Source organism: Vulpes lagopus, chromosome 2 (genome assembly GCF_018345385.1).
Source record: "Vulpes lagopus strain Blue_001 chromosome 2, ASM1834538v1, whole genome shotgun sequence".
Classification (NCBI taxonomy): Eukaryota; Metazoa; Chordata; class Mammalia; order Carnivora; family Canidae; genus Vulpes; species Vulpes lagopus.
Window position 1 is genome coordinate 41,278,590 of NC_054825.1, and position 11,268 is coordinate 41,289,857.

Sequence of the window (11,268 nt, forward strand, 5' to 3'; positions counted from 1 at the left end):
GAATTATTCCCATAATCAGCCATGAAGTCTAACTTTAGGAGGACAGATGGAACCAGGAGCCAGTCAAGTAGGAATAAGTGGACAGCATAAAGGACAGAGGAGCTCCATTTGGTCACATTGTTGCTAGAGTGGAAGTGAAGCACAGATGGCGTGGTAGAACATGAGCTTCTGGTCAGAAAGTGATGTTGGAATTTAAGAACTAAAAGATTTTTGATACTAGACATTATAGGTAGTGGTAAGTTCAAGGAATGACCATCACTGTGAGGACTAGTATCCCCTGCAAGAGAGAAATACAAATGCTATGAGGTTAGAGCATCCATTGGGTTATTGAGACCCCAGATTTGCCCTGGATGATGTCAGCGTCTGTGGGAGAGAGAATGTCAGGCCCTTCAGTGAATGTGGCAGATGCACAGGAAGCTAAAGCCACTGGGTGATAGCAATGAAAAGTTGAAGCTAAAAGATATGGAACTGTAGGAAGAGGGGGTTTTTACACAGAAGAAATGATGGATTGGAAAAAGGAGTGGGCAGCAAGGAGTGTGCAACCTAATCTCTCTGCTCCATGAGACCTGGGGAATGGGAGAATAGATGGCCTCCGTAAGGAGGCTGTAAAGAGTGAGGTGCTATTGGGAGGCAAGGAAGGAAGTGGAAGAAGCCTTTAGGGAAATAATGAGAGTTTCGAAGAGTTCACTGGGGGATGTGGCACCTGAGTGCAAAGGGAGAAGTTGTTGAGATAAAGGAATAGGGTGGGAGGGAAAGATGGAATTGAAAAGGATGAGGATTGGCACATAGATGGTGACCAGGGAGGCCAAGAATGATGGCTGACACTGATGGCTTGCTGGCTGTGTGCTAGGCATTGCACTTGGTCGTGCATCTGGAGACTCGCCTCAGCCCTCACTCCCCTAACACTTGTTGATTCCCTCCTATATTAGCCAGGTATTGTGCAGGGTGCTGGAGACAAAACACAGACACAGTCTCAAGTCTTAGAGTACTTAGGGTCTAGTGGGAAAGGAAGTTCCAGCTGACACATGAGGCACATGTTATGGCAGAAGAAAGACAGCCTGCTTGGAGAGAATAGGCAAGTGTGAGGCACAGAGGAATGATCTGTTTGCAAGGACTCAAATGATCTGTTTGCTGTGGAGCCTTGTCAAGGGGTTGGTGGCCTTTGGGCTGAGGCCCACAAGCTTCATGTTTGAAGAATCTGCATCAGCGTTTCTGTCCAAATGGTATTAGGTCAGAAACGTGGTGAGGTCCACATTTGTGCAGATTATTAGTGGTTACCAGTGGCAGGAGAGATTTAACCCCTGAAATATGTGGTAGGGTTAGAGCTGCCCTCAACCTGGGGCCTTCACAAGATTTGCAAGGATTGTTTGTATTACTCAATTTCATGTACCAATGATTCAAACTTGAGTTTTCTATTTGGGACTTAGGATAACTTCATTTCTGTTTGGAACTCAGGAAAAAGGGGTGCATTAGGGAGAAGCAGGGTAGGAGTCAGAAACCCAACCTGAGTTTTCCAACAAGGGTCCCCAGTGAAGTAAAATGAGCACTCCACATTGGGAAAGCATGGTCCCTTTGGAAGGTATGATGGGTAAACTCAAAGTGCTTTATCTGTCAACACTGAGGAGAGTCTCATGACTGTACTCTCAGGGGGCTTAGCACAAGAGTAGGGTCACAGTTCACTCACTTGGTCATCACCTACCTACCCTGTCCTCATCACCAGAAGAGGTTGCGGTCCCGCTGGTCAAGCAACCTGGCAGTACTGACTTATTCTAATGAAATTTTATATAATAATATTTAAGCTAGGAGAATGTTTTTCTTGACATGTTACACCATCTTTCACTCTGAGTTTTTGGGCTCTTGGTTTTTCTGCAGTACCATGGTCCCCAAAAAAAAAAAAAAAGGTAGATTTGCCTTTAGGAGGCCCACATTATGGTCCCAGCTCTAAACATGTGAGCCTTCTGACCTGGCATACATCTCCCAATCACCCTAATCCTTACTCATCGTGTAATCCTTAATCATCTGTAAGATGGGAATAAAACAGGGATCCCTGGGTGGTGCAGCGGTTTGGCGCCTGCCTTTGGTCCAGGGCGCAATCCTGGAGACCCGGGATCGAATCCCACGTCGGGCTCCCGGTGCATGGAGCCTGCTTCTCCCTCTGCCTATGTCTCTGCCTCTCTCTCTCTCTCTGTATGACTATCATAAATAAATAATAAAAAAAAAAATTAAAAAAAAAAGATGGGAATAAAACAATACCTACTTCCCAGAGTTGATGTGAGGATTAAATGAAAGAATGCATGTAATGTCTCTACATGGTAACTGGCATGCCGTGAGCACTTAATTCATGCTACCTGGTACTATTGTAATTTTCATTGTTGTATGACCATAGAACCATTATTATTATTATTAGTAGTAGTAGTAGTAGTATATAAGTAGTATATTAGAAATTGAATTGAGATCTTTAATATAAGAAATTGATAAATCTCTTCCCCCTCCCTCCTCCTCCCTCCCTCTCCCTCTTTCTCTCTCCCCTTCTCTCCCTCCCCTTCTCTCTCAACAGACAGGAACTAGTCACTTTGTAAAACATGTGCAGTTCACCAACTGGCCAGACCATGGCACTCCTGCCTCAGTAGATGGCTTCATAAAGTACGTGCGTTTCGTGCGGAAGAGCCACCTTACAGGACCCATCCTTGTTCACTGCAGTGCTGGCGTGGGCCGGACGGGAGTGTTCCTATGTGTGGATGTTGTGTTCTGTGCCATTGAAAAGAACTTTCCCGTAAGTGTGTGAATTAAACAGATAACCGATGCTGTTAGTAAACACTCTACTTGTAACAGCCTTCTAATACCTGGAGACCATGACTTGACCTTCAGGAGAACTCAGTAAAGAGAAAGCCTGTGAACTTTGGGGACCTGTTTCTAAATTCAGTGCTGCAGGTTCCTGGAGGTGGCTGTGATGATTACAGAATGCGAATGAATGGCATGGAACAGTTTTGGGAACACTGTAGAGGCACAGTGAATGCGAGTTCATTTCCCTTTCCTTCCTTCTACCCACAGAGACAGATTTTTAAGTCTTGTTAAAGAATGTTGATGAAGTGTGCCTGTTTTTAATGAATACAAATGCATGCACATGAGCTTGTCAAAAAAAAAATGTAGGCCTTAGAGTTTTAATGAGAGGTCCCTAGCTTTGCCTGCCAGTTTTGCCTCATAATTTTGGTGACTTTGTGCACACTGCTCACCATCTTTGAAACTCAATTTTCACATTTGTAAAATAAGTATAATAACATTGTTATGATGGTTTGCATCCATCATTAACAATTCTTTGCTTTCCTCCTAAATTTGGAACCAATTTTGGAGAGATAGACCCAAGCATTAGACAGATATTGATTATACTATTACCTTTACTGTTGATTAAACTGCTTAGGGGATGTAAGCTGAGATTTGTGGCCAGAACAGCTGACTCACTGAACTGTTTTTCCTGTGCTGCGGAAGTGCAAAGGGGAAGACATCTGCTTATTAGCAGGTGCCTGAGAAAATGGGCTACCAGGCATTTGCCCTGCCAGGCAAAATGCGTAGTTACTTTATTATCACAGCAGTTAAATGTCTGCTCTCTTGGGTCTTCCATAATTAAACCCTAACAGTGGCAGGGGCTCTCCTATGGCAGCAGAATGGTTCTAGAACTTACCATCCTCAGGCCATATTATGTGGGCAGGTGGGAAGAGGGCCTCTCCCAGTAACTCCTTGGAGGACAGAGGGAATTTCTTTTTGTCAGAAGTTTGAGCATTCAATACCTCCCAGCATTTCACTGCTTCTGAGTTGCAGCCCCTTCCCCTGAACTAATCACTGTGGGAGACGCTGGTCTATTTAAGCCAGTCAGGACTACTCCAGGCACAAGGCTGAGAGTGAGAGAGGAATGGTTTTCCAAAGCAAACTCAGAGAATGAATGTAAACTAGAGAGCCCCCGCTACCCACACAAAAAGACCAGTGTGCTGAAAATTTAAGTAGTATAAGTCTGATACTATCCATTCCCATATGTAACGTTGTTTGATCATTTTAGCAGAAAATGTGTTAGTATAATTTTCTTTTATATATTCCCCAACATAATTTCTTAAATAATTGGTTTATGTTTGTCCTTATTTTCTTGTAAAAACTCTAAATATTATACTTCATGATCCTAAGGAACACTGTTTTCTTTTTCATTATACCTTGTTGTTTTATTTTTTTAATTGTTTTTTGTATATATTTTTTATTGGAGTTCAATTTGCCAACATATAGCATAACACCCAGTGCTTATCTCGCCAAGTGCCCCCCTCAGTGCCTGTCAACCCAAACTCCCACCCGCCTCCCCTTCCACCACCCCTGTTCATTTCCCAGAGTTTGGAGTCTCTCATGTTCTGTCACCCTCACTGATATTTCCCACTCATTTTCTCTCCTTTCCCCTTTATTCCCTTTCACTATTTTTCATATTCCCCAAATGAATGAGACCATATAATGTTTGTCCTTGTCTGACTGACTTATTTCACTCAGCATAATACCCTCCAGTTCCATCCACGTCAAAGCAAATGGTGGGTATTCGTCGTTTCTAATGGCTGAGTAATATTCCATTGCATATATAGACCACATCTTCTTTATCCATTCATCTTTCGATGGACACCAAGGCTCCTTCCACAGTTTGGCTATTGTGGACATTGCTGCCAGAAACATTGCCTTGTTGTTTTATAATGTGTTTTATAATAAGTCATCTGTCAGCTTAATTGACAATGCTTTTCTTAGTAGTACAGAAAATAATGATGCATGTGGTAATTAAGGATGCTTAGATTTGACAGAGTAATTAAAAAATAGAATATATATCCATTTTTTTCCTAACTGGCTTTCCATAGACATTTGAACTGTTAAATGTCCTTACTGATGCCCCTTTCTATTCATTTCAGAAATTTTGTCCACCATAGCTACTCAAGAGTGTAGTCTTGGACCAGCACCAATCTGTGGATGTTTGTTTTCTACAGTAAGATAAGTTCCTAGAATTTGAGAGTAAGCATTTAGAAACTTCCAAAGCAGCTTGCTGTATTGCTATGATATCCAAGAGCATGACCAGTGGATTGGTCTTAGCAAATAGGGTGTAGACCAGTTTGTGTGTTGTGGAACTCACATAAGGAGGTGTATATTGCAGCAAGCTGCATACCAGCTATGTTAGGCAGACAGCTGTGACCTGCAGCATTGCAAGATTACAACTCTAAAGGATATGAAAAGCTAAAAATATGTAACCATTTATTTCTTGTCTAATTGTCATTTTTATAGCCATTTTCATTTTTTCTTTTTCTACATGTTATTTTATTTTTATTTTTTAAATAATAAATTTATTTTTTATTGGTGTTCAATTTGCCAACATACAGAGTAACACCCAGTGCTCATTCCGTCAAGTGCCCCCCTCAGTGTCCGTCACCCATTCACCCCCACCCCCCATTCTCCTCCCCTTCCACCACCCCTAGTTCGTTTCCCAGAGTTAGGAGTCTTCATGTTCTGTCTCCCTTTCTCGTATTTCCTACCCATTTCTTCTCCCTTCCCTTCTATTCCCTTTCACTATTATTTATATTCCCCCAAATGAATAAGACCATATAATGTTTGTCCTTCTCCAATTGACTTACTTCACTCAGCATAATACCCTCCAGTTCCATCCACGTTGAAGCAAATGGTGGGTATTTGTCATTTCTAGTGGCTGAGGAATATCCCATTGTATACATAAACCACATCTGCCATTTTCATTTTTAATCATGTCCACTTAAAAATTCTTAAAATATTAGAAACAAACTGGCTATTATCTTGCAGAAACACTGAGATTGCTCTGTATTTGAAACATTCTCAATCAACCTTTCCCCTCTAATAGTCTAGCATGCATGAAGAATTGTTCATTATCAGTTACCATATTACCATATAATGAAGTGAATATTCCAAAATTTAGCACATTAGCCTTTATATAATGAAAAAATCTTACTAAGCCACTATGCACACTACCAAATTTACCTGGCAGGTTTTGTGTTTTGTTAGTTTTTGTTTTTTTTGTAGCAAGATTCTCTTGATGAAGCCATATGATTTATCTTCTGGCAAAAATTCCTTGATCTGTGTAATACCTCAGACTGCTTTCTTGTCACTGCAGCTCTGCTACCAGAACATAATCCCTACACAAAACACAAGCTCCAAATCACATTTATTAATAATGTAATACTTTGCATTTCTACACAGTTAGGAGCTAGTTAGTCAGTAATCATGTTCAAATAACACATATACAGAAAGAATCAATGTTGGCAATATCTCTGTATTCACTAAGTTGCAGTGGTAAATACTTCGATACTTTTATTTGCTTCATAAGCTAGTATCATTACCCAGTCCCTGAATTTGTCAAGCTGCCATATCATTAGGAAATGATACTTTCTGTGGCCTCTCCCAGTTTATCCAGGCCAGTGGAGCATGCAGCCCTGAACCATTGCCCAGCCTCTCCACCAGTGGGCTGTGAGCACAGTGTGGAAGAAAAAATGGTGTTTTAACTGTATTTTTTCTGTGTTTTATGTTTTACATTCAAGTCCATAATCCATTTTGAGTTAATTTTTGTATAAGATGTGAAGTTTAAGTCAAGGTTTACTTTATTTTTTGCCTACAGATGTCTAATTTTCTAGCACCATTTGTTGAAAAAGCTGTTCTTCCTCCACCAAATTGCTTTTGCACTTTGTCAAAAATCACTGGGTATGTTTGTATGGGCCATTTTCTGGTTCTGTATTTTGTTCCATTGATCTTGGTATCCTGCCAATACCACTCCATAGATTCCTGTATACAGTCTTAACATCAGGTAGAGTAATTCCTTTATTCTTGTTTTTCAAAATTGTTTTAACTCATAGTTTCTGTGTTTTCCCATATAAATTTTAGAATTAGCTTGTCTACAGCTACAAAAAAACTTACAGGGATTTTGATAGGAATTGCTTCAAATCTTTAGATCATTTTGGGGAGAATTGACATTTTGCTATGTTGAATCTTCCAATCCATGGACATGGTATGTCTCTCAATTTATTTACATCTTCGTTGATTTCTTTCATCAGCATTTTGTCATTTTTAGCATATAGATTCTATATGTGTTTTGTTATATTTATCATATTTCATTTTCTTGGAGCAATTGTAAATGGTATTGTGTTTTTACTATCAGCTTCCACATATTCTTTGTTAGTATATAGAAATATGATGTTTTGTGTTAATCTTGTATGCTGTGATTTTATTGAACTCACTAGTTCTAAGAGGGGTTTTTTGGGGGGAGGGTGTTTCTATTTTTTTCTGTTTCTAGATTCCTTGCTATTTTCTATGTAGATAATCTAGTTACAAATAGGGACAGATTTATCTCTTCCTTTCCAACATGTATGCCTCTTATTTATTTTTCTGGCCTTATTAAGCTACCTAGAACTTTAAGTATTAGTTTAAATACAGGTGCTGAAAGCAAAAATTCTTGCCATCACTAATATTAGGGGGAAAGCAAATTAAAATAATTCATTTTGTGAAAGACCTTTGAAGAGAATGAAAAGACAAACTGCAGATTTGGAGAAACTGCAAAATCACATATCCAACAAAGGTCTTACATTTAGAAATAAAAAGCATCCTCAAAACTCTGTAGTAAAGAACAAAAAACAAAAAGGCAGCCCAGTTAGAAAATGGGTAAAAGAAAAAAAATCACCTGCAGTACTTTCCTCCCAAATGCCTTATATGGAAGCTGCAACATCCTATTTCCCCTCATCTGTAGTCACCAGAGGGACGGGTGGGAACATACATGCCATAAATGAGTATTAGCAAGGATGCATTTTCCTCATTTGCCACATGTAGAGTGACCCAAGGCAGCCCAGGAAAATTCTGCCTAAAGTGGTACCCAAAAAGTTTTGTTAAAGGCCTTTGCTTCTCTCTACTCCAGACCAGCTATCACCTTAAAAAAAAAGAAGAAAATGGGTAAAAGATACGAACAGACATTTCATCAAAGAGGATTAAAAGATGACAAATTGCCATATGAAAAGATGTTCAGCTTCATTAGCTTTTGGGAAAATGAAATTAAAACTATTTAATACTATGATGAAATATCACTAGACATCTGTCAGAAAGACTAATAATGATACCACCAAACACTGGGTAAGAGATGAAGAAACTGAATTAATCATTTGTTGCTTATGGGAATATAAAATAGTATGTACCCATTCTAGAAAATATTTTTACAATTTCTTTTCTTTTTTTAGAGAGAAAGAGTGCACAAGTGCAAGGTAGGGGTAGGGGCACAGGGAAAGAGAGATGTGATCTTGCTGAACATGACTGGTCCTCAGCTTGCACCACTTGTGACTCTCCAGGCAAGTTCAGCAACACCTGAGCTGGTCTATTATCCTGTTCCACTGGTGATGCTCCTTGATGCTGCGCCACTGTCAGATTACCATAGAGTTTCTAAACACTTACTACCAGTTTCTGGACTCATATTACTGTGGAATAGTAACTGGTGCACACCTGCACCAGTTTAGCAACCTCACTGGGTAAGCTGGTCTCCATGCACAGCTGCAGAGTCTGGTATTAGGCTAACAGTGCTCGGAGTCTCTCTTGAGTTGAGAGGGCTCTTCAAATGAGAAATAGCTGTATTACTATTGTGGCCAGAAAAAAAGTATTCTATGCTTCAGACTTTTCAAGATTTTTTAAAAAGATTTTTAAAAATCTATTTATTCATAAGAGACACACACAGAGAAAGAGGGGGGGAGAGAGAGAGAGAGAGAGAGAGAGAGAGAGAGAGAGAGAGAGGCAGAGAGAGGCAGAGACACAGGCAGAGGAAGAAGCAGACTCCATGCAGGGAGCCTGACTTGGGACTCGATCCTGGGTCTCCAGGATCATGCCCTGGACCAAAGGCAGTGCTAAATCGCTGAGCCACCCAGGCTTCCCCTTTTCCAGAATTATAGTGCTGCTTTAGGTTTTCCCTTTGGAGAACAGAAAAGTAGACACAGGGGCAAATTTGTTGTTATTTCTTTGGAGAGCATTTCTCATCATAAATTATTGCTTCCTGCTTTTTCCTGGAAACCATTTTAAACTAAAGTCTTCCTTATCCATTAGATGAGGTTAAAAATAGTACATTTTCTTATAGCTGAAAATGACAGCTTTCTGGTTAAATCTTGACATCTCTTTTACTGGAAAGAATTATGGAGTACTCATTTGGCAGTCTGTGGGTTTGTGTTTTCCACCTATGTGAATAATACAAAATCACTGTCATCCTGTTGCAGTTCAACATCAGGAATATAGTGGCCCAAATGAGAGAACAGCGTTATGGCATGATTCAAACAAAGGTAAGCTCTCACTACATAAATTCTTTTTTAAAAAATTTTATTTATTTATGATAGGCACACAGTGAGAGAGAGAGAGAGAGAGAGAGAGGCAGAGACACAGGCAGAGGGAGAAGCAGGCTCCATGCACCGGGAGCCCGACGTGGGATTCGATCCCGGGTCTCCAGGATTGCGCCCTGGGCCAAAGGCAGGCGCTAAACTGCTGCGCCACCCAGGGATCCCCTTGCTACATAAATTCTAATAAAAAGAATAATGAATATAAAGATTAACATGTATAGCATGTTACAATTTGTAAATCTCTTTTACCTGCAGGATGTCATTGAATTCTCACTGTTTAGGGTAGACATTAATTTTTTTCTAATATTACCTTCATGTTCAGAATAATTAAGCCTGTTCTGAGGGATTATTCATATAGCATGTAGAGGAGTCAGGAGGGAAACAGGTTTCCTGATGCCCAAATGCTTTGTCCATGATGCCATGTTATTTAAGTAATATATCTAAAGTTATTCATAGGTTTCTGATAGCCTCTAAATTATAGAAGTCATAGGCTTGTCATAAAAAAGATAGCATTTATGTTACAGATTAGTTATTAATTAATCATTGGGAGGGGGAATCAAGAGAGTATGGATAATGAAAACAAACAAGAACTCCTAAATCTTTAGGTTGACCTCTTTTTAGGCCAATGTTAAATGATAAGCATTTTATTTGAACTTGGGTCACCTGAGAGACCTGAGGCTACACCTAGAAAAAAAAGGTTTTAATGTAACTTATCCAGGGAAATATAAGGAGGTTGAGATTGAGGGTGTTTCCCCTCTCTTAAGTTAAACCTTGAGTTAACTCATTCTAGACCAAGCACTATATCATAATCAGTTTCTTCCTGATATTTAGAAAAAAATTTTTTTTCATAATGGAACTGGAGGGTATTATGCTGAGTGAAATAAGTCAATTGGAGAAGGACAATCACATGGTTTCACTCATACGGGGAGTATATGAAATAGTGAAAGGGATTATAATGAAAAGGAGGGGAACTGAGTGGGAAAAATTAGAGAAGGAGACAAACCATGAGAGACTCCTAACTCGAGGAAACAAACAACAAGGGGTTGTGGAAGGGTAGGTGGGTGGGGGGAATGGGGTAACTGGGTGATGGGCACTGAAGATGGCACTTAATGGGATAAGCACTGGATGTTATACTATATGTTGGCAAATTGAATTTAAATAAACACATGTAAAATATATTTTTTCATGAATAAGTTCTTCGTTAAACATTTGCTCTTTTTAGGAGCTTTCCTTTATGGTTGAAAATTACAGCTATGTCTTCTGAAAATGGATATTAGTATTCAACTACTTAACATTCTGTTATTTTTCATATATATGTATTTAGGAGCAGTATTTCTTTTGTTATAAAGTTGTGCTTGAAGTTCTTCAGAAGCTTCTGACTTTCGATTAAGAAAGACTTTTGTTGCCTCACTCTTGAAATTACCCAGTGACTTGGAGCTGCCTCATAAAGGACATGTTCTAGCTGTGCTGAAGGGCTTTGCTGATGCACACAATGTGCTTTTTTGGTGTATCATTTGACTTTCTTTTTGACAACTTCCTGAGGGCAGCATCATTTGGTTTGGGGTGAACAGTGTTTATCCATTAATCTTACTTAGATAATATCAAAATACCCTCCCACATTTTCCAGTGAAACAAAAGTTACATAAAACAACTGCAGCCTATTTGGCTGCAGGGATTATGGAACCCAATAAAGGACTTAAACTATATTCATTAATATGTTATTTGGACAGGCAGCTAAAGGGAACTGAGAGTTTCCAGGACCTTATAAAGCCCGTAATCTGGGGGAAATACAGGGCCAATAAATGCAGGATCACATCACAAGGTCTTACAGGCCTTTTCAAGATGGATACTTCTCCATGTTTTTTAGCTAGAGTCTCTACTT

The 11,268-nt window shown here is 39.6% G+C and overlaps 1 protein-coding gene across 1 annotated transcript in view; it reads left to right on the forward strand.

Annotated features, from left to right (window-relative positions):
• PTPN20 (protein tyrosine phosphatase non-receptor type 20) overlaps positions 1-10,776 on the forward strand; it is a 133,517-nt gene extending 122,741 nt beyond the window's left edge. Inside the window, exons 9-11 of the mRNA XM_041731215.1 lie at positions 2,558-2,773; positions 9,270-9,332; positions 10,711-10,776. Coding sequence (XP_041587149.1) covers positions 2,558-2,773; positions 9,270-9,332; positions 10,711-10,776 — 345 coding nt within the window. The remainder of the gene's footprint in view (positions 1-2,557; positions 2,774-9,269; positions 9,333-10,710) is intronic.
• Positions 10,777-11,268: the final 492 nt, after the last annotated feature.